At 35.9% G+C, this 24,743-nt stretch overlaps 1 protein-coding gene across 1 annotated transcript in view; it reads left to right on the top strand.

The window, feature by feature from the left end:
- DCC (DCC netrin 1 receptor) overlaps window positions 1-24,743 on the top strand; it is a 995,337-nt gene that overhangs the window by 5,357 nt on the left and 965,237 nt on the right. Inside the window, 2 exon segments of the mRNA XM_072606654.1 lie at window positions 4,682-4,690; window positions 16,385-16,705. Coding sequence (XP_072462755.1) covers window positions 4,682-4,690; window positions 16,385-16,705 — 330 coding nt within the window.

Below are 24,743 nucleotides of genomic sequence, written 5' to 3'. Positions count from 1 at the left end.
TGGAAGAGAAGTTGGAGATTGTATTTAATCCCTGCCTTTTAAAGAACCAGAGTAGTTACATGAGCTGCCCAGTTTACACAGTGAATGAGTTTTGGAGGCAAAAACTCAAATCCAGGTCTTTCTGACTCCAAATTTAGTTCCCTAACCTCTATACCATACTTCCATTTTTCATTTTATCTCCTATTAAAAACAGGCCATGAGTGAATAAAGGACCTTAGGTTCAAAGACTATTTGTATTGCCACACTCCTCAGAATTCATACAGTTCGTTTGGTTTTTGCTGGTTTGTTTTTAAGGGAGAGAAGTAAATTGAAGTCAAAGGTGGAAAAGTGACTAGACTAAGGTCATTGGTTTAGGCAGAGATAAACCAGGTATCCTGACTTGTAGACCAATGCTGCCTCCACTAACATGCCTGACCTCTATTTGTCATACAATGATGGATCTTTAATTCCTGATCAGTTTCCCCTTTCCTGTGATGCTTCCTTGAAAACCTCATGTAGTCTTATCATGGTAGATTGACTGCTTTCTTGTCATTCATGGAATGGGTATTTACCACTGTCCATGACTAGACAAGATAGTCAATATCATGGCAAGAAGAATGGCAGCATTTTAATGAAAAATCACTGTTTGGTCTCCATTTGAGAAAACTGGCCTCTTAACAATATGTCTTCTATCAATACAGGTTCCCCCGTCAGCCTTCCTGCAGAAATGTCTACTGCGTAAATTTACTCTATTTTAAGGTTTTCTCCAAACTTGTCAGACCTTTATGGAATTAATCCTTCATATTTCTAATAAGAGTTTCCAAAAGATGAATTCTTCATTTCTCATGAATCATAATAAGCAGATTGGGCACAGGCAGTTGTGTTGGCAGAGTGACCTCTGGAGTCTTTTATCTTCAAGTGAAAAGATTAGACTGTCTCTCTATTTTATGGATAATGAGGTGGGTTGTTGGTCCTTTGGCTCTTTCAGTCACTGGGCCTCTTCGTTGTCTTGCCCTCACTTGTGATAAACTGAGTGTAGTATGATTACAATGAATCCTTCCTATATGATAAACTCTCTTCTAAATCTGGATATAGAATGTCACAGCTGCCAAGAGTGCTAGCAATCTTCTACTTCAACCCATTCATCTTAGGGATGAGGACAAATGAAGCTCTGAGAAGCAAGGTGACTTGCTCAGGGTCACATGGCTAGTTCACACCAATCAATCTACTAATAAGCATTTATTTGCTGTCAGCCTGGTATCATAATTAGAGAGATAAACTTGGAGTCTGAAAGACTAACTCTGTAACCCTGGGCAAGTCACAAATTATCAGGGTTTTGGGCACTTTTCTAAGCGTATAAAAGTAAGACAAGATCTTGCATTACTAGAAGGAGTTTCTTCACCTGTCGTTCACATGCCAAGGCAATCAAAGGTTGAGTTCCTGTCCCTTAAAATGGGCTAGGTACTGGGAAATTGTAGACAAAAATGAAGCAGATCTCATTTTAAATATTTTGTATTCTATTAGGGGAGAATCTAGCACTATCTCTTCTATAGAGGCAGGGAATGGAGTCACAAAGACCTAAGTTTGAATCTTACCTCAGTGCTAGGAGTGTAGTAGAACCATTCTCAAACCTGCCATTTACATTTCAAAAATTAGTTAGGCTTTGATTTTTTCTTTTACTTATTAATAGTCTAACCAAAGAACATGTTGGAGAAAATGTTCATATGTAATGAATTGTAAAATGCATTGAACTATGTTTTTCAGAGAGCCACATATTCACCAGTACACTGCTGCCTCAATACTTTTTTATTTGTATGACCCTGGGCAAGTCACTAAAACTTTCAGTGCCTGAAAAAAGTCTCTAGGATTTCAAGGAACAACTAGGTAGTCAACGTGCATCATTGTAGACACTTTCCACATTAAAATTTCCCCATACCAAGGAAATTAGAGTTCTAGGTCTTCCCTCTAACCCTTTTCTTCCCCCTCAAAAAAACAAAAAAAGCTTCTTACTTTACGCATGGTTTACATGATTCTACTCTTATCCACTTGGCAAGAGGTTTAAAAATGGGGAGAAGGATTGAAACCCCCAAAACTTCCAGTGTTATATAAAAAAGTAATCCAGGGACATGCTGAGACTTCGAAGGGGTGTATCTCCCTACACCCAGAATTAAATTTAGTTGAACTATGTGCTTGAAAATATAATATTGCCTTTCTGTCATTGGTCTTTAAAATAAAATTCCAAATTCTATGGGTCTATTGATATAAAATATCCAGTTAGATCCTATGATATTACAAGAACGTCATGGAAGTAATAAAGGCTTTTTTATTTGTGCCCAAAATGTGTATTACTTTAAATAACTTGCCTTACAATCTAGAAGATAGATGTTCATATTATAAAAGGATTCAAGGGGAAGGAGGGTTGTCTCCAGGTAGAATTTCTAGAGTTTTATATCTAGGAGAGACTTTTGAGATCATCTCTTCCAATCACTACTTTTTACTGTTACAATTGACTCTCAAAGAGGTGAAGATGCTTGTTCATGGCCTCACAGGAAGTAAATATTAAAAGAAGACATGACTAGTCTTCTGACCTCAAAATGCATGGTTATTCTTTTTAATGGAAAATATCTATTTTTACTGATTATTTATTTTTAGCTTCCAACGTTCATTTCCACAAGATTTTGAGTTCCAAATTTTATCCCCATCTTTCCCCTCTACCCACCCTAAGACAGCTACTATGGTACCTCAGAGGTCCCCTGGTTTTCATTTGTTACATTTTTGATATCTTTTTTTTTTTATATGACCTTTCGTTATGGTTCAGGTACACATAGATTATAGCATGGAAAAAAATAAATTTACTTAACTAGAGCATAGCAAAAGTATTCAGCAATAGAGGTGTGTTCAATCAGAGTTGGATGGACTTTGGACTTACAAGGAAGTAGGGTATCCATCAGGTTTAAAGAGCTCCAATTACTTTTATGATGCTAACATTAACTCTCTCTCTCTCTCTCTCTCTCTCTCTCTCTCTCTCTCTCTCTCTCTCTATCTATCTATCTATCTATCTGTCTCTTTAATAAGAAACCACTAAGATCCCTGGAACAATTAAGTCTCTGGACAGTTTCGTTAATTTCAACAACAACTAGCCTAGCCTACAAGGCAGAGGCTTAGGATATGGCGAAACTAGGGTAGCCTATCTGAAGTGAATGCTGAATCAAACACACTATCACTTTGGAATATCTTCCTTGCTCCCTCCCCTATCCTGCAAGTTGTTGTCAACAATAGCAGTTCAGATAAACTCACCAATACCTAATCTGAGTGTAACAGGATAGGCAATATTCTAAGCTTATAATTCTCTACTTCTTAAATCAGGAAAGGGATGTGCATTCTATTTCATTTCCTTGAGGATAGGCTGGTCATTTAAGTTACTTACTATTTGGTGTGTGTGTTTGTGTGTGTGTGTATGCTTGCTTTTGCTCACTCTTTCCACTTACATTATTAGAGTTATAGTGTGTATTTTTTTTTCTGATTCTGTTTACTCAAGTCTATCTTGGTCCATATTCAATACTTTTGAGGATATAAATACAAAATGAAAGTTATTGACATTAAGGAGCTAGTACTTTATGGGGAGGAGGAGGGAACATGTGCACCAATGTGTATATGTATACAAATATATATATACATATACATATACATATATATATATAAAACTATATTATATACAGAAAAAATATAAGGAACTTTTTTGGGTGGTGGGATGACACTAATGCCTAAGGAATGGAGAGATATAGGCAGGATCCTCAGGCAGAGAAAATTTTTGAAGAAAACTGAAACCCAATATTCTAAGAGACGAAAGTGAGGCAAGGGTAACTGATCAATTCAAGTGACACAGTTATGGAACCAATGATTTTTGTGAGGAATTGAATGGATGATAACTATTAAATAGTGAGATGATATAACCATATATCTATCTTTTAAGCGAAAGAAATATTGTCTAAACAAATGAAGATTCTGTTTTCATTTTTCTCCCAGAACCCCTTACAAGCTAAATAGTTACTCGGGAAAAGGGACCTGATATCAGAACTTGGGATGTGCAGATTAGCAATTAAAATACAAAATTCAACAACAAACCTTAAGCTTCAACAGAAGCAATATTTTTCACTCTTCCCTGTCCTCCCCACCCCCACAAAAAGAGGGACGGAATGTTTCTACATCAGAGGAAATATAGGAATTAGCTATTGGGAAAATTTATTGATGGTATGGAATTAGAAACGTTGTATTTCATGTTCTTACAGGATATTGTGGTAGAGATGTCTGGCTAGGAAATAAATATACAAGACTGAAGATCTGTGGAGAGGTTAGAACAAGAGAAAAAGTTTTATTAATCATTTGTATACATATTCTAATTGATGGCATGGGAATGGATGAGATTGATAAGAGAATAGACCAACAGAGAGGAAGGAAGAAGAAAAAAAAATAGTGGGGGGGATAATCATATTAAAAGTGGGAAGGCTACATGAGGAAGCAATAATGGAGAAAGCGAAGGAATGTCAGAGGAAGAGCACTCAAAGATATAAAAAGAAGAGAATGAGAATACAGTGTCAAAGTAGTAAAGGGATAAAGAACTATTAAAAGAGGAAGAGTGTCAAATACTATAGAGAGGTCAAGAAATCTGTGTGCTTAGAAAAGACTATGGGTTTTGATAAAGAAGTTACTGGTGATATTGGAGATAATAAAGGACACTGAGAAGGAGCAGACAGACATACAGGAGGAGAAACAAAAAAGTAGCCTTAGAAGAAACTAAGGAATGTAGAACATGTCATGTTACGCACTCTTAATGAAGCTAGGGATGGTTAGCCTAAAGACTAAGAGAAGGCGTGCTATATGTGTATTGTTATATGTTTGATGATTGTTATGTAGGAGGTTTAACACTATCCTTCTTGGGTCAGGAAGAAACAAGTAGGATTAGGGGGTGGAAATATCAAAAGGCAAATGTAAGCTGAATGAAAGAAAAAAGTTCCCAATACATCAGTCTTCCTAAAGTGAAATAGACAAGCGTGGTCATGCATGCCTATAATTCCTGCTGCGAGGGGATCTGTTGGATCATGTGTGCTCAGAAATTCTGAACTGCAGCAAGATCAAAGGGGGTTTGTACTAAGTCTGCCACAACAACGGTAAGCTCTTATAGGTATGTGTGAGAGGGGGGCAAGGAAGAGCTACCAAGTGGTCTAAAGATGAGCAAACTGGCCCAGCGCATAAATAATGGAGGTCAACAAGGATATAAGGTCCATAAAACCCCTTTACAACTAGCCAGCATGAGAAAGGGTGACTCAGCTTCCAACAGGAAAAAAGGAAAATATTTTCTTCTAGAAAACAAAGTGAGTGCCTTCTGTCTATATGACTTTTCTCAGGTGCTAGATAAATATTTTTTCAAGTTAATATAGACAAAATTCCTGCTGGATTACAGTTTGAATTATATGACTGATGAAGCTCCTTCCAACTCTGAGGTTCTAGGATTTCATTCTTTTTCTCACTTTCAGATATTTGGCAAGAGAAATTAAATTCAATCCGGTAAACATTTACGATGTGCCTGATACATGCCAAGCACTGTGCTAAGTACTGGGTGCACAAATAAGAAAAAAAAAAAAAAACCTGCCCTCAAGAACCTAATATTTGAATGGGGGGAGACAACAGACAAAAGGAAGCCAGAAAGAAGGACAGGGAAATATCAAGGGGGTGCTTCACAGGTACTTTGTTTCCTGGAGTTCAAATCAAATAGTGTTGTAGATATAAAGTGGAGATTTATCTGGAAAGTCCAGACCCCAGTTTTCTATAAAGGAAGGCTTTGGAAGAAGTTTTGAGATCCACCCTCCAGCCTTCTAATCAGAAGAAAGAGGAAGTTGGGGGAGTTGTGATGGTACTGAATATCTAATTCTGAAAAAGCAAGATGATGAAATTTCAGGTGATAACCTTATCCTGGCTGGGGTATCTGCGGAGTTCAAATCAAAAGAAGCTGCAGATGAGAAGTAATCCACATCCCAACCCTACACCCACAAACACACACACACACACACACACACACACACACACACACACACACACACACACACAAACACACACACACTCCCTCATTTTTTTTCTTAGCCAAATATATCTACTTCCAACTAGATAAAACAAGAATCAGAATCAAAGGTAATGATAATGAAGAAAAGCTTGCAGGATAAGATTAGTTTTGAGCTGGGTATAGGTGATAAACAAATATAAACTACATATTAAACATGGCTACAGAAATAAAGTTGACAGAAAGCCAAACGAGGTAATATGACATGACAGCTTGGAATTTGCTCCTGCTGTCCTGTATAAGGATTGGGGGACAAAAAATAAACATGAAGAATTCCTCACATTTTGCTATCTTTCCTTATGGTAGACAGGAAGGTGAATATTATAAATGCCCTGTATTCTTCCCAATGTAATCTAGTTGCATTATGTATAAACTTCATGCCTCTGGAACTGAAGATTTGTTGTTATTCATGGTTAATGAAATAGTACGAAGCAGCTGACTTCTTTATTTGTGCTAGATTTAGATTTATAAAGTAGAGATTGGAGGATTTTAGACACTCTTAGACAAAAAAAAACAAAAAAACCTTTATGTCTGTTCAATTTTTATCAGTTGTGACTTCCCTTCCTACTCTGACCAGTGGGGCATGCTTCTTTATTTTTCTGTGCCCTGTCATAGTGAACAAGATACCTGATCTCTGTGGAAACCAAGCCCACCCCTACTTATAGGGGCAAAACTGAAGTGAAAAAGCTAGGTCAGAACACAAGCCTTGAGACTTAGCCTAGGTACATTTTTAATAGTCTATATTTTTTCAAGGTGGTAGATGGAATTGCCCTCTGATCAAGTCCCTTTGGAATTGTTGGGTTTTTGTTTTTGCAGTTTTGTATCTAATTTATGGTTGATCTCTAACGTTCCTTTCCATTTCCTTTCCATCTTCAGCTACACTGTGACTTTGTTTAAATGGTGTGATTTTGACTGCTTGTGGAGACTGCAGCAGTGTGTTGCCATTATGTACATTGTCATGTTTCCTATGTGCTGTTTCTCCACCACTAAGGCCATTTTCATGTCCCCTCAAGAGACATGTCATAATAAGCCTCAGATTCTTTTATCACTATTTCCTAGTGTGGGCTTAATGCCCTGATTTTGTTTCCTATATGAAATGGTAAAATGTAATATTTCAAGGACTGAATTTATTTTTTAAAACTGTTCAATTATTTACATTACTTTTACTATGCTAAATACACCTTCGGGGATGACCTGATGGAATTCTGTAAAATCACTTCTTCCGCAGTGAGAATTATTGATGCAAAATGCCTAGAAAAGATGTTAAATTGTCTTGACACAGCCAGAGATGGAGTTGGGATGTTCCGCAGTAAGCACAGATTAAGCAGCACATCAAAGTTTATCTTTTAAGTGTTAATTTTGTGTCTGGCCCAGGGATTGATAACCCAAAGGTCTGCCCAAGTTACCTGTTGAACTGAAAAATCCCTTTAGGATTCACCTCCTATCAAATAGCAGAATCACAAGGTGGTGTAATGATTTGGTTCTAGAAGCAGTGAAAGGATAAGGAATTATTAGCACCCTCCATGACCCCATCCTTTATCACTCTTCTCTACCGTTGGATTTAGTTAGAGGACACTCAGGAAGCTGGCTGTGGCAGAAACTTCTTGCTCTAATTGCCTCAGACCTCTCAAATGTTACCACTGCTTTGTGGATGGTACCCATGGGATCAGAAAGCTTGATTCTGAGTTCTCATGTGAATATGGAGAAATATTTTTGAAGGGACTGACACTTGAACCACATATCTTGTATCTGTATTTAGAGTTGTGCTATCAACCTTGTAAGGGGAAGAAGACAAGTGCCACTGTGCCAAGCATAAATCAGAATGAATAACCTCCCACTTGGCGATATTTAGTCATGTTAAAATTAGCTGACCCTGAATCTAAACTCACTTTTTTTCTCACTAATATTTGGATCGTAGACTTTCTGGAATTCCTCCTCTCTATCAGTTTGGCAGAGACAAGTCTTATGATCCACATGTATGTTTCCTTCCCTGAGTCCCCATGTGTTTGCCCTAGGCTTTGAACTTTTCTAAATAGTAAATTAATGAGAAGCTATGCTTGTATTTCTCCTTTGAATTTTCTTTTTAGGTTTGTGCTTCTAAGGCTTCCTTGCTGGTATCATTTGCTTGTTCTTTAAAAGGTGGGGAAGATTTCCATCCTAGATGAAGGATGATTCAAATTGCTTAAATTCATACTTAGAAAAGACATTGCTCTATTGGGGAAACAACAGGGGATTTTGGAGTTATGAACCTATTTTGGAGTCTAATCCCATTTTTGAATTTAGGCAAATTACATTTCTTCTCTGAGTTATATTCATCTTTAAAATGAATTTAATAGTACTTACCATATGTACCTCAGAAAGTTGTTGTAAGGAAAGCTTTTTAAACTTAAAATAAATTTATCTATCAGTTTTACCTATTTATATGTCTGTCTATCATCCACCACAGTTCAACTGAAACTTGAATAAACATAAGTGAAGTTTCCAGGGAGATCTAGAACTAGTTATATGCCAAACCTAGAGGCCTGTATTGGGTTACCCGAGTCTTTCTTACCTGTCCCAGGTCTTCGGTTGGCCAAACCGGATAAACGTATGAGAGAAAGGACGTTCCAGAGTCGAACAGGGGTTGAGCTTTATTTCAGGGTCTGGGTTACAAGTGCAGGGAGGTCTTCCTTAGGAGGAAGAGGGGGAGATTTCCTAAGGAGGTTAAGCTTAAGGGATTGGAAGTAGAAGTACAAGCGGGGAGAGAGGGGGAGGGGAGAGAGGAAAGAAAAGAAGCGGAGCCCTACTATCCTCTTTGGCTCCACACATGCTAAGAGAGAGCTTTCTGGCTTCCTCAATCCTACTTAATCTTCAGCCACACAGTTTGCATCTCAATACCGTGCTGTTAGGTAACTAGGTGTGCTCCAATCCGGGATGACCTTGAGGGCAGGGAGACTCCACCCATCACGTATCTCCAGGGGAGAGGCAGAAATACCCGAGCTAGCCGAGCTAGCTCAGTCTGACCTTCTCGAACCCCCACTGTTCATGGAGGGCCTCGTAAGACTCTAAGATTTAGAAGTCCCACTTTTACCCGCCCGAGACCGTCCACACGGAATTGAGCTTCCAATCCCAACAGTTATAGTCATAACTAGCTTGTGACAAGAAAAGCCTTGCCTCATGTCTGAGTAGGTATCTGTTTCTCATACCTGTTGCAGCATTAGCAGGTCATTTGTGGTTAACACATAGTAATATGAGGACTCCTCCCACTACTCCATTGTACCTGTATCCTTCCGATAAAGATTTCCAGTGTGACTGCCCACAAGTAATTGTTTTTTAAACAGGTAGCCACTCTGGCTTCTTTCTCCCTTAAGATTGCCTTTGAAGTTGCTACAGAATAATAGGAGATGATTTCTGATGACTTCCTGAAGATGAAAAGTTAGGATAGAGGGAAGAACCTGGACTTGGAAGCAGAAGACGATTAGAGTTCTGATTGGCTTTCCTATTTGTTATGTTCCTAGCTTTGGAAATTTCTTATCTTTGGACCATAGTTTCTTCACTTGTGAAATAATAGAATTATACTATGTTCATCATTACCACTTTTATTTTTGGTGAACAATTTTCAGCAGTAGCAGCAGAAGCAGAGGCAACAAACACTACACGTTGTGAAAACCCAGGATGATAACATACTATTCATAATACTCTTTTATATTTGGGCATTATGTGTTTATAATAACTACAGTTATAACCTTTCCTCTCAAAAACTTCAAATTAAATTATAAAAATGTATAATACTTCAAATATGTACATTCTTGTTGTTAGAGAGGATATATATGCACACATACACACATATGTATATAAATCACATGGTTATTTATTGCTTAATGCAGAATTAAATATTTTGAATATAAATTCCTTCAATGGTCGTCATAAACCTCCAAGACATTTGTGAATGATGAAAACTGCCTTAGTAGATACTCTCTAATTCCCTTTTTAACTGTATATTCTGTGAATATCTTTATCAACCATTACATTGAGCAATCCAAAGGTAAGATCAGATGTTTCTTTTTTTTTTTGGCTGAAGTTCAATCACCACCACTAAAACTTTTGTTCAAGTATGTGTGGACCAAGATTTGGCATTCACAAAATTCTTCTGAGTGCCTTAAATATATGTTTATATATATATATACACACATATACACACACACGTATAATATGTGTATATATATATATATGTATGTATGTATGTATACATGTATATATGTGAAAGACTCTTCTGATTTTCACTTGAAGAGAAATTGCTACCATAGCTGAGGTTTCCAGTGTGCAATGGTTTGGGGATGGTGTGCTTAGTAGAGGTGGAAAGGGAAAAGATTGTTATTATTATCTCCAACTATCCATTCCACAGTGGTATTTGGAATTTATGCCTTTAAAAATATAAAATTATACATAGTAAGATCTTGAGGTATTATATGGCATTTCTAGGCCCATTCTTATACTTCTTTTGTCCCTTCCAACCTTTTTCTTTTACCCTTTCATTTGTTACTCTGATTTTATAAATCTGAAGATTTTATATTTTGTGGCTTGGTCATGGATTCTTAGCTCCATATGGAATTGTTCTTCGTGCTTTTAACTTAGCTTGAAATCTTAGGTAAAAAGTTGTACATTATAAAACCAATCTTAATACTTGTCTCTGTGAAAAAGTATACTTTGAAATAAGCAAGAAATAGATAAGGTGGGCAAACACCAGGGGACTCTGACTGGTAGAAACATTTTTCTTTTTCTTTTGATCTTCAAGTGAATTACTGGAACACATTAAATATATTTTTTCCCTCTATCACTAGGTGCTTTATTAACATAAATTTGGAAGGAACCAATGCTTTGAGATATTATCGTAGAAGCTTATTTATACAGAGAAAACTCAAAACAAAAATATAAATATCTGCTGCAGATTCACCTGAAAGTTTAATCTTCTTCTTATTTCCTCGTTAGGCAATCTAGTCAAGAGGAAAACAATTTCCTATTTGCTTGAAAACAATGTTTCAAAAATAATGAATGAAATAATAATATTGTGTTAGTGGAAAGTTCCCACTGTTCCTTACGCTCACTATTTCAATCTCAGTCAGAATTGGCACCCACAGGCCATGTTCTGAAGTAGTGATATCTGCAGACCATAGAGCAAATTTTAAAAGTCATTTTGTATAAAATGACTTTTAAATGAACTCTTTATATTGTAGGAAGGTAAACTAAGTGGCTAGTTCTGTGTTCCTAATGTTGCAATTTTCTAGCCTAGGAGAATCCTGCTGAAGTTTTCCCTACCAGAGATACTATTTTTTCATTAAATTGAAGGTTAATGCCCCATAATTAACACTTGAGTTAGGCAAGATAAAATATTTCCTATGAATATCTTCTTTTAGTAGAGTTCTTCTGACTTTATGCCTAAAACCTTGAGAGCTGTCCAATGCTGAAAAATCTGATTAAGGGAATATATATCCTTCAAAAGAAAAATGATGGAAAAAATAATGTGGTATTTGAAGGAGAATAATTTATCTATAATCAGTCCATAAACTCTGATGTTTAACTCAAAAGGATAACTTTCCTAGATAGTTTCTTAGTGACACTTTCAACTAGATTTTTCTGGGTGCTAATTCTGAAAACTATTCTATCCTTTGCTGAATAAGGTAATCTCTTGTATGTGAATTATCTTAAAGTTTTTGCTGAAAAGCCTAGCCTTTCTCACCTCTCCACAATCCCTATTGTACAATCCCCGTGCTACAGTTTATTTCTCATATGATCTAAACTTAAAAAGGATGTCAGATGTCATTTAGTCTAACCCCTTCATTTTGCAACTATTTTACAACTCTTTTGTGGCGGTCATATAGATAATTGATTTAAAAGAGACAAGGATTTTAAAACTTACCATAGGCCAGCTCACTCATTTTAGAAATGAGAAAACTAGGGGTTCAAAGATGTTAAGTGACTATGGATATTTGGATTCAGTCAGGCCTTAGTAAAAATGCAACATTGGAAACATTCTATGTTACCATTTTCTTCCTTTCTTTATCTTCTGTTGCTTCCCATTTGCACTTGCAGTTTCTAGAGGGCAGACCATTCCTCTCTTATTCTCTGTGCACAGTTCCCAGTTGAATTGTTCTCAGACACAGGAATGACTAGTTGCTGCCCTGCTTGGTGGAATACCACCTTAAATATCCTAAGCAACATGAGGGCATTGAATGCCTGGGGCCTAGTGTCAAGGAAATGACACAAGAGATGAGCTTTATCTTTATCAACATGTTTGCTTAGGGTTTGTCCTACTTAAGTTAATTTTTCCTCTAATCTGTCACAGAATAAATATAATTTATTGTGGGAGTTCTTTCTTCCTTCTCACATTTCAGAGCTGATAGAGTTTACTTAGGCAATGAGGTATCATTTCCTTGAAGCTATATAATCTAAATGTGGCTGTTAAAAAGAGAACAAATAGCTCCAATTGTAAATAAACTGTATTAAAGGAATGTTAATCTTTATTTAACTTCCCTAAATTCCACACTTGCAGCTCTGCAAACTGTCATAACCTCCCTATTTCAGATTAAGTGGATTATTTACTTGTGATAATGGGCACATATACTCATTAACACGCTGTCATAAACAGCTGTGTAGAAATGTATTGCGTGTTCTGTCCCATAAATAAGGTGTCCAACCCAAAGTGTGGTCTAAAACAATATGTCCCAGGGAGAACAAAAAAACAATAATTTTTTTTAATACAGATACATAATCTTACATTAGAAGTTTCTGTCTTATTAATACTACTTCGATGGAAGTTGTCCTATGAATTACCCTGATATTGGAAGAATTCAGAACTTGGCCTTTTTTGCATTTTTACAACTGGCACAATCTGACCTTACTGTCTATTACACTGGGTTCCCTTCTGTGATAAAGTAGGGGACCATATGGACAAGAAGCAGAAAATAGATGTAATCTGCCTGGATTTCATCAGAGCTTTTGAATGTGCTCTGTGTACCAGTATTATCCACAAGCTAGTAAAAATGGATGCTTAGACCTGGAAGGGATCTTAGAGTCATCTAGTTATTAAATGGCTTCATGTTATGTAGGAGGAAACTAAGGGCCAGGTGATTTTAAACAACTTACTAAAAGACATACAAGGCTAGTAATAAAGAAAGTCAGGTGCTCTTTCAACAGGGAAACTGTGGTGGAGATTATCTAATAATTAGATGGAACAAGCCCAAATGATACTTGCCAATTCCAATTGCAGAGTGCTAGTGTCCAAAACAGTACGTACTGCTTGTCTGGTGTTGTTTAACAGCTTTGCCAGTGGTTTAAATGAGAGGACTTAAAATGAAGCTTTCTAGGTTTGTCACTAATCTCAGTTTTTATCAGGTTTCAGTTATTTTGTTTGATGGGAAAACATTTCATGATGTAGTTAGGTAAAAAAGAGAACACAGTAGTCCATAGCTTGTCATAAAGTTCCGAGGGCAAAAGTGCAGTTGTCAACAGTAGGGACAAAAATAATAGATTAAAAATATACACAGTGGGAAGAGAATGGCTTCTTAGGGAAGAGTAGGAACTCAGAATGAAACCCAAAATGGATTGACTGTGATATGCTATTTTTTTCCTTTCCAGTATGAAGTGGAACTGAAAAAGACTAATAACTTAGATAAATTTCAGGATTTATTTTTTTAGTTTATTTATTTTTAGTTTTCAACATTCACTTGAATAAGTTTTAAATTTCTGCCCCTCACTTCCACCATCCCTCCCTCGGACAGCATGCAGTCTGATATAGGCTCTACACATACATTGCTGTTAAACACATTTTCACATTAGTCATGTTGCAAAGAAGAATTATAATGAATGGAAGAGACTATAAGAAAGAAAACAAAACAAAAAAAGAAAATATCTGCTTCGCCCTGCATTCTGACTTCATAGTTCTTTCTCTGGATGTGGATGACATTTTCCATCATGAGTCCTTTGGAATTATTTTAGGTCCTTGCATTGCTGAGAAGAGCTAAGTCTATCAAAATCATTCATCATTCACTATGGCTGTTACTGTGTACAATGTGTACAATGTCTTCCTGATTCTGCTCACTTCACTCAGCATCAGTTCATATAAGTCTTTCCAGGTTTTTCTGAAGTCCACTTATTCATCATTTCTTATAGCACAATAGTATTCCCTTACATGCATATATAACAACTTGTTCAGTCATTCCCCAATTGATGGACATCCCCTCAATTTCTAGTTCTAACTTAGATAAATTTCAATGGAGCACATATTAGCTGCGAAGAGCTATGCTGGGTACTTAGGAAATAGTCTCTGGCCTCATGGAGTTAGTATTCTAATAAGGGGATATGACACATCTTAAAAAATTGAGGCATAATAGCCTTATCCAAAGTTACAAAGGCAATAAGGGTATAAAGCCATTAAGTAGTAAATCCTTCATATTTTGGTATGCCACTTAACCTCTCTGAGCCTCAGTTTCCTCCTCTGTAAAATGAAAATAAGAATAATTCTGAAATATTCAAAGAGATTTTATGAAATAAATGCAAACCCTAAAGATCTATAGAACTGTGACATATATAATATCATTTTTCTTGATCAATGTTTCATTTATTAAATAACTTAGGAATGTAGGTATGCCTATGCTTATATGATTTTTAAAATTTTGATTAATTTATTTTCAGTTTTCACCATTCACTTCCATAAGATTTTAAGTTCCAAATCTTTTCCCCATCTCTCCCCTCCCTGACCCCAAGACAGCATGCAATCAGACACAGGCTCTTCATTTACATTCATATGAAAAACATGTTCACATTAGTAGTGTTGTACAGAAGAGATAGAACCAATGGAAGAAACCATGAGAAAGAAGAATCAGAGAGAGAAGGAGGGAGGGAGAGGGAGAGGGAGAGGGAGAGAGAGAGCACAAATACTATGCTTTGATCTGCATTTAGATTCTATAGTTCTTTTTCTGGATTAGATAGCACTTTCCATCTTGAGTCATCTGAAGTTGTCTTAGATTCTTGCATCACTAAGCAGAGATAAGTATATCAAAATTAGTCATTCCACAATGTTGCTGTTACTGTGTAAAATGTTTTTCTGGTTCTGCTCACTTCACTCAGCATCAGTTTAGGTGAGTCTTTCTAGGTTTTTCTGGAGTCTGCCTGCTCATCATTTTTATAGCATAATAGTATTCCATTACATTCATATATCATGACTTGTTCAGCCATTCCCCAATTGATGGGTATCCCCTTGATTTTCAATTCTTGGCCACCACAAAAAGAGCTGCTATAAATATTTTGTACATGTGGGTCCTTTTCCCATTTGTATGATCTCTTTGGGATATAGACATAGAAGTGATATTGCTGGGTCAGAAGGTATGCACAGTTTTGTTGCCCTTTGTGCCTAGTTCCAAGTTGCTCTCCAGAATGATTGGATAAGTTCACAACTCCACCAACAATGCATTGGTATTCCAATTTTCCCATATCTTCTCCAACATTTATAATTTTCTTGTTTCATCATGTTACCCTATCTAATAGGTATGATGTGGTACCTTGGAGTTGTTTTAATTTGCGCTTCTCTAATCAATAGTAATTTTTAGTATTTTTTCACATGACTATAGATAGTTTTGATTTCTTCATCTGAAAACCTTCTGTTCATATCCTTTGACCATTTATCAATCAGGGAATGCCTTATATTCTTATAAATTTGACTCAGTTCTCTATATATTTTAGAAATGAGACCTTTATCAGAGACAATGGTTGTAAAAATCCTTTCCCAGTTTTGTACTTCCCTCCTTACGTTGGTTGCGTTGGCTTTCTTTTGCAAAACCTTTTTAATTTAATGTAATAAAAATTATCTATTTTTACATTTCATAATGTTCTCTATCTCTTGTTTGGTCATTAATTCTCCTGTTCCCCATAAATCTGACAGTTAAACTCTGCCTTACTCTCCCAGTGTGCTTATAGTATCAGCCTTTATTTATAAATTGAGTACTCATTTTGACTTTATCTTGGTACAGGATGTAAGATGGTATATGTGTGTTTGAATTTTTGACTTTCGGTATTCTTTTCATCTTTTTCAAATATTTTATTTGCTTTGCTAACATCAATCATGAACATATTTTCTCCTTGATCACAAGAACTTTTAAAAATATTTACATTATTTGGGGACATATTGTCAGTTAGCCATGGTAGCAAATGAGATACATTATGGAGATCCAACAAGATCAAATATAGATTTAGCTATTTCAAATGTTTTCTGATATCTAAATTATGAAACCTCTTTCCCTCTTCTTCCAATTCTAGGTTCCCAGATTAAAAGTTTTACATCTCTCCGGTTCCTGTCAGAGCCTTCTGATGCTGTCACCATGCGTGGAGGTAATGTCCTTCTGAATTGCTCAGCAGAGTCTGATAAAGGAGCTCCAGTTATCAAGTGGAAGAAGGATGGTGCCCACTTAGCCCTGGCAATGGATGAACGGAAACAGCAACTACCAAATGGCTCCCTGTTAATACAAAATATAGTCCACTCCAGGCACCATAAACCAGATGAGGGTCTATACCAGTGTGAAGCCTCACTAGGAGATTATGGGGCAATCGTCAGTCGAACAGCTAAAGTTTCAGTAGCAGGTAGGTGACTGGGTTCTTTCTATGCTTTTGGAGGTCCAAGAAATATCTTGGAACAACTAGGTTTTACAATATGGGGGAAAATAAAGAAATATATGTTTGACCTATCATGTTCATTATGTTTCTTCTCAAAGAGAATCTGACAGGAAAGAAAGATTTAAATGAATGCATTTTGTTTTGTAGTCCAGCTTTGTAAATGTTGAGTTTTTGCAGATGGACTAGCTTTCAGTCCCAGGGCACTGAGTCTTATTTTAATAATAATGGTGGTAAAGAAGGTATCTACAGAAATCTCAATGTACCGATAAATGGTGGAGATCTGAAGTCTGAAGGATCCTTCCAGCTACTTTATTGATGGGAAATATTTTGACTAAAGATCTGGATGACAGGATGATTTATTTCTTTTTTTCTCTCATATGGAAGCTTTGCAGTAACATAGACACAGCCAACAACACATTAAAATTCCTGGAATCTACAATCTGCTGCTATTTCTGTCACACCTTTTCTTCTTAGAGGGCAGCTCATAATTATCTCTATTGGCCACTACAGTGGCAGGCCAGCAAGAAGATGAATCAGACTTTGGTCTGTGTTTCTATAATGAAGTTGTATTCACCCGAAGTTAGACTTTAATTTTTGTCTGGTACACAAAGCATCACTAACTGGGCCAACATGGGAATAAAAAGAATGAATTGAGTTCAGGAATGTAAGTGGCTATCTTCGGCTAACCTTATATTCTAGCTCTCATTATGCAAGCTGGTCCATTTGCAATAGGATAATAACATTACATGAGGTTGATTTAAATTGGGTTTTTCTCCAACAGCTTACCCAATAACATCTCCTAGAGGACAATGTTAATTAAAATCCTTAACTTCAGAACTTAGGCCAGATCCAGGCATCTAACTACCAAATATTGCTTTGGTAGTATGTTTCTTCTTTTTATTTCACCCTGTCCTAGATTCAGACTTTCTGAAGAAAGGCAACCTGAAAACAATTCCTTCTGTCTGGAACACAATCAGTTTAGAGGAAATAGTGGTTTTATTAGCTAATAATAAAAACATCAACAATGATGACATTAACAACAAGGTATTTAAATTAGTCATCACCATAATGGCATTTATATAATACCTTGACATTTGTCAACTCCTTTGCGTATCTTATCTTTTTTATCTACATAGCAGAGTTGTGAGATAGGCGTTATTATTATCGTCATTTTATATGTGAAGAAATAGAGACTGAAAGATGTTAAGTGACCTCCCTGGGTCAGCCTGAAACAGATTTAAAATCAAATCTTCTTGACTTCAAGTCTAGTGTTCTACATCCTACACCACCAAACTACCTAGAATAATCAAATAAGCCACTTTCTGGCATTTGGAGGAAAAAAATGAATAGGATTCTGTGTGTTCTCTCACCCTGACACTTATCTAAGCCAACATGTGACCCTATTTCCACTTTTTCTTTTCAGGTGTGCCCTAGATGTTCTTTTGAATGTAACTTCATTTGTATATAAATGTTACCCACTCAATTCTACAAGTCTGCTTACATTAGACTCACTTGGATTATTAATAGTAATGGATTAATTGTAAAGAATAGTGAGGACATGACAAGGGCAAGGTTAAGGATGAGAGGGAAAGTAAGACACCAATTCAGCTGATCTCTCTGAGTTTGTGCCTCCTGACTGATGAGCAGAAAGTGTAGGAAGGACTGAAAGTATGTGCTAATAATGACCTATCCAAGTGATATGAACAAGGAGTTATCCAGGAATGCCCAGAAGGAGGTGAGGGATACTGTAAGCACATCCCTGCGCTCCCACATCATCCAGTTTTCTGGTCTCTTAGATCTTCCTGATCAGTTATCCATGATGCTGGAATATCTTTGCTAAACAGAATGAATTTGGGCAGCTGTTTAATGCTAACATCAAAAATCAAATCAGGATCTTATATCACATAAGAATGTCCTGATGTGGGGTTGATATGGTTTCATGCTTACTGCAATCAAGATTCAGTTTTTTTATGGGCCTCTCTTTCAAAGCGGGAAATGAAGAAAGATTGCATTCTTGCAAGATATTAAAATAAAGAGGCTTGGGCTATAGCATTCTGTGCAAAGGGAGGGTAAAGTATTCAGCCACTGAGTTACAATCTCATTTTAGATTATATCATTTGGAGGCAATAGGGCTGTTCATAGAAGTTTAGATGCTCACTATGTTGTTTGGCAACACAGCATTCATCAAGGTTATATCTGTAGAGGTTAAGACTGTCAGACTACTGGAATGTATTAGGAATGGGTGATAGTGGTATAGATCCTCCTCATATAACAACCGTGGGTCCAATTTAATTTCAATTTAAGGCATTAGCAGTTAATAAACCAGTCACCACTAATAGGTAACAGCCAGATATGCTGTGGACAAACTGCCTCAATGTTTGAAAACTGCACAACAATAACATTTTAAAATCTGATTTTAAAATATTATTACAGACTATTTTCCACTTGTACTTTCTAATTTTTTAATCAAATAAATGTGGCAAGTGAAATCTGTCCTTAATCAGTCAACATATTTTATGCAGAGATCTTTCCATGCACTCTTCATACGATTTTCTAGGAACTTCTGAAGAGCTCTTCAGAATCTGACATACAGTATTTGCAAAAGTGCACTCGTCTGAAGTGGGAATGAGAGCAAGGAAGAGAACCAGGGAGCTGCCTGCTAGTCTAACATCTTCCTCAAAAATCCAATTTAACAGGTTGCCTACTTTTAGTATTCCACTTAATTGGATGGTGTACCAACATAGACAGCGTGAGCTTTTAAATCTTCTATCATATGAATCATAACCAATGTAACTTATAATTTAGAACCGTTAAACAGAATTTAATAGTTCTGATTAAAATGACGCAATGGGAGAGGCAGCATGACTTAGAGAACAATAATGACGAAAATCCAGAGTTCTCCGTTTTCCCCTTGGCTTGGGTCACTCTGATTACTGTGCATCAAGTTATGGTTGCATTAATTGAACTTTTTTTCCTGATGGGAATAGGTTGGACTTGTTTGTTTGTCATATGTATGAATACATAGATGTTTCTCTCTCTCTCTCTCTCTCTCTCTCTCTCTCTGTCTCTCTCTCTCTTTCTGTCTATCTATAGTCAAAATGTTGGAATGCTCCCTATGCACGGATGTGATAAGATAAGGTGACTAAAATATAGGAAATTTGGGATTGAAATATCTGAAGAAGGCATTTGCCATTTTCTTCAAGCTTTCCATGACTCCAGTCCTCTGTGTTTCTTAGACGTTTCATTGGAATTGAATTGATTATAAATGCATTGAATCTAGCCATGGAAATGTCTCCTCATCCAGAAAGCGACTTGTTGTCTGTCTGGATTCATGGCAACAGCTAAGAAACAAAATAAACATGGCATGATCTTTGCTCGTAGGAGAGAGGTTACTTTTTATTGATGCTTTCATGGTGTGGTAAAAGAAGTTTTTCAGGAAATGTGTCAGAATATAACAGCTTATAAAGCAAATTGTAATTGAAATTCTGCATTGGATGTTTACAATTGCAAAGTTATCTGTCTGAATTGAGTGGTTTAAAAAAAAATGAACTTAGCCTAACAATGCTCTTTGCGTATAGCTAGATGATGCTGAATAACTGATTTGAGGTTTTTTTTTCAGTTTTCACCAGTTAATTTATTATGGCACAGACAGAATTCATTGATTTTTCTTTTGGCTTTTCACAAACTACTGAATTCAATCTCTGATAGGCTGGACCAAGTGTTCAATGTTATGAGGTTAATGCTTCTAAAATTTTGTCTCATGTCTAACCCTCAACACTATTTACTGTCACGTAAAGAAAGCAGTAAATTCTTGATATAGCAAGGTTAAAAAAAGACAAAAGGATTCAATACTATCTTGGCAGCTTAATACTATGAAAAGGTATGAGTATTTCTACATTGATATAGGCAGAGCAGGTATTATTAATTCTATCTGACAGATAAGAACATTTATGAATTATATGAAGGAAGTGACCTGATGAAATAAGAAATCAGAACGTCTGATTTGTAATTCTAGTTTCCCTCTACATGGCATAGAGACAATATTATAGAAACTCAAGGCTATATCTTAATGGGTAAAATGAATCAGATCCGGTTTACCAATTTTGTTCTATACAATGGTGCTTACTAAATATGAAAGAAGAAAAATTTTCATCATCATCATCATCATCATCATCATCATCATCATCATCATATTACAAATACAAACCAAAAATTGTCCTTGAGAATTCAACAAGTTGTACTGAAATAATAGTTATATAGCAGACAGACATAATATATCTCTGTTGCCTGTAATTAAACATATACAATGTTAATTTATAAAATTTAAGAAAAAAATATTAATGCATGTAACAGTACCAAATATTTATAATCATAAAATTAATATACAATAGAAAATTTCAAAATATTGAGACCTAGTGGAAGAAATACATGTAGTAATAGGATGGCGTACGTATTCCTGTCATCTTACCTCTTACTAGAATTATTCCATAGATGTTTTCCATAAGCCTATAGAAGATGAACTTATTTCTCACTACTTTCTTTCAATTATTGAAACAAAATACAATCTTTTTATCTACTTGTATTCTGTTTCAATGCATAGCAATTATGAAAGGATGATCATAATCTACTGACTTGTTCTGTGGACTGTTTATATCTGTACTCTATCCCCCAAAATTAAGAAAAAATGCCTTGATGATGATGAAAATAAAGATGATATTCATTTGTACTATTTGAAATTTAAGCCAGTTCTGGATATATGTATCACATTGACCTCTTAAGAGAGGAAGGTGCAGAAAAAGTAACATTAGATTTGGAGTTAGGGAACCAACATCTGGGTCCTAAACTTTCTAATTATTACCTGTGTGATTCTGGACCCATTATTTAATTTAGTTCCTCATTTATAAACTAGAGAGATGGAGTGTTAGGGAATTACACATTCTTTATGGGTCAGGAATATGATGGATAGGCAACAAAGCTAAGTGATACTTATGCTGCATTTGAGAAGCACCATCAGGAAAGAGAGAGCCAATAGCCCTCTGGTCTAATTCTCTGATGAGACTCCATCTTTATCTTGTGGTCAGTTCTGACTATCCCAGTTTGGGAAGGATAGAAAGGAGAATAATTACAATGATGATAACATGACATAAAGTTTGGTTTAAGGAACTGTTTGACTTAGAATGGAGAAAACTTATGAGAGTGGTGGCTATGGGATTGGAAGAATAATAACTTTGGTAAAAATATTTTAGCTTCAGTATAAGTCACATACAAGAATAGGATTGCATTTGGACTAAGTGGGAAGAACTAGGAACAAGAGACAGAAATTACATGAAGACAGATTTTGGCACCATATAACGAAAATTATCCTTACAATTAGAGCTATAATGTCCAGTATACTGGACATCTCAGCTGACAGTTGTTTCCTTTACCCCAAATTTCCCTAAATCGTGACTGAATAAATCATTTTAAGGGATGTTGTGTGTGTAGGGGAAGATTCCTGTTCTATTATGAGTGAGATTAGACCCTCCTCAATTTCTTACAACTTGAGATTCTGTGATTCTATTTACATTATTTCCTTTAGGTGTAAATTATATGTTTGGCATATTTTGCTCTTCACTTATTCATTCATTCAAAAGGTGTCTATGGAGTGCTGACTTTGCACAAGATACTACCCTGTATATTAGAGAGGGAGGGGATAGATGGAAAGTGCTTAGCACAATACCTAGCCCATAATAGTTGCTCCATAAATGTTAACTGTCAATATATCATCATCATGATATATTAATATAGCACTTTGAGATCTGCAAGGTGGTTTACAAATATTATATCATTTTATCCTCACAGCAACACTGGGAGGAAGGTGTTATCATTACTCCCATTTTATAAATTATTATTCCCTTTTACAAAAGACCAACAGAAATCAAGGACCTTGACCATGACCACATAACTAGTATCTCTCTGAGTCTAGATTTAAACTTAGGTCCTCTTGATTCTAGCTCCAGCACTCTATCTACCATGCTTTATAGGAATTTTGAAGGATGGGTAGAAATTAGAAAGTCTGGGCAAAAGGGAGTTCTAGGTTTTGGAAACAACTTTGGAGAAACAAGGGGACAAGAAGATTTGGAATGTATTCATGAAAAAAAAAAATAAGTGGTCTAGTTTGTCTAAGGCGCATGAAGGATTAGATAGTATGAATGGAAGGATAGGTTGGGCCAAAACATGGAGAGGCAAATGTCACAGTAAAGTGATTGGGCTTTATTTGGAAAGTAATGAGGAGCCAGGTAGGGCAGTTTGGTGGCATAATAGATAGAGTGCCAGGCCTGGAGTCAGGAAGGCTAATCTTAGTGAGTTCAAATCTGGCCTCAAACACTTACTAGCTGTGTTACCCAGAGTAAGTCACTTAATCATGTTTACCTCAGTTTCTTCATCTGTAAAATGAGTTGTAGAAGAAAATGACAAACCATTTTAGTATCTTTGCCAAGAAAACAACAAAATGGGTTCATGAAGAATCAGATGTGACTGGACAACAACTGAATGACAACAGCAATGAGAAACCACTGTAGATTTTGAAGATGTCTGAGTTACATGATGAGAATTGTCCTTTAGAAAGATTAAGCATCAGCAAATCCTTCGGATTGGTGGAGAAAAGATAGTGGAGATAGGAAGTTCTTTGACCATATTAGAGATTTATTGTAATAATCTAGATTTGAAGTTTTAGGGACTTAATCGAAGATGGTGGCAAAGGGAATAAAGCAAAGCATTCATGCAAGCATATCTTGAGTGTAGGATCAAGGGGATTTAGTAATTGATTAGCTTATGAAAACATAAGATTTAGGCCTAGAGGAGACTTTATCTAGTATAATCCCTTTATTTTACAGCTTAGTAAACTGAGCCCTAGAGGGTTAAGTACCTTGCCCAGAATCCTATAGGCTATATGTACCTGAGCTAGGTTGCAATGTAATATAACACAGAGGTTTTCAAGAATGAGTGGCAAGAATGCAGATGGTACCATTATCTAGATCTGAGAAATCAGGAGGTAAAGCAGGTTTTTGCAGCAGCTGGGGGGAGGAGAGAGGAAGGGGGGTAGGGGTGGCATGATGAGTTCAATAGGAAGAAAGGGAAGAACGAAAAATTTATTAAACATCTACTAGGTGCCAGGAATATTGATAACTCCTTTACAGTATCATGTAATTTAACCCTGATAACAACACTAGGAGTTAAGGGCTCTAATTATTAACATTTTATAGTTGACAAAAACTAAGAAAGACAGAAGTTATATCATTTGCCAAGGTTCATATAGCTAATTAATTTCTTAGGTCTGATTTGAACTCAAGTCTTTTGAAATCCATGACCAGCACTCTATTGTCTTTGCCAGCTGAAGATCTATTCCTTTAACTATAAATATGTAGATATCTTCAACATAAAATTGTATTATTATGGAAGTATTGAAGAATGGTAAATGATGCATTTATCTTCATAGACAAATGATACATTTTATAATATATATACTTAAAAGATATATTCTTTTAAAGAATGAAGTTTTAGTTATCTTTCTTTATCCCTTCTGATAAATTTAGTGACTTTCCAATTCAAGTTACATTTATACTTTCCCCTAACACCCTTCTAAATAAATTAGAAACCAGCTCCATAGTACTTAAACTGGAATTTCATTCAGAAACACTTTTTTTTCTCTGAAGTACAATAGATATTTCAAGATGCAAATTGTAGCACTCTGCTTTTAAATAATACAGGCATCATAATGAAAATTCTCCTGTGCTTAAAAAATAATTAGTTACTTGAATAGTTGTTTCAATGAATTCCCTTCTAGACTACCTCTTATTTAAATGAGTTATGAAATAATTAGTGGAAGCATATTATAGTGAGACAAGCTAAAATTAGCTCAATAGTATGGGTACTCTGTGAAGTGATAATCTGACCTTTAAGTTCTAGCTCAAAAAGAAATAAGAGGAGAAGCCTGTCTGAAAATGGAGGAGAGTAAACTGCATTG

Source organism: Notamacropus eugenii, chromosome 4 (genome assembly GCF_028372415.1).
Source record: "Notamacropus eugenii isolate mMacEug1 chromosome 4, mMacEug1.pri_v2, whole genome shotgun sequence".
NCBI classification, from domain to species: domain Eukaryota; kingdom Metazoa; phylum Chordata; class Mammalia; order Diprotodontia; family Macropodidae; genus Notamacropus; species Notamacropus eugenii.
This window is presented reverse-complemented; position numbering and strand designations above follow the sequence as displayed.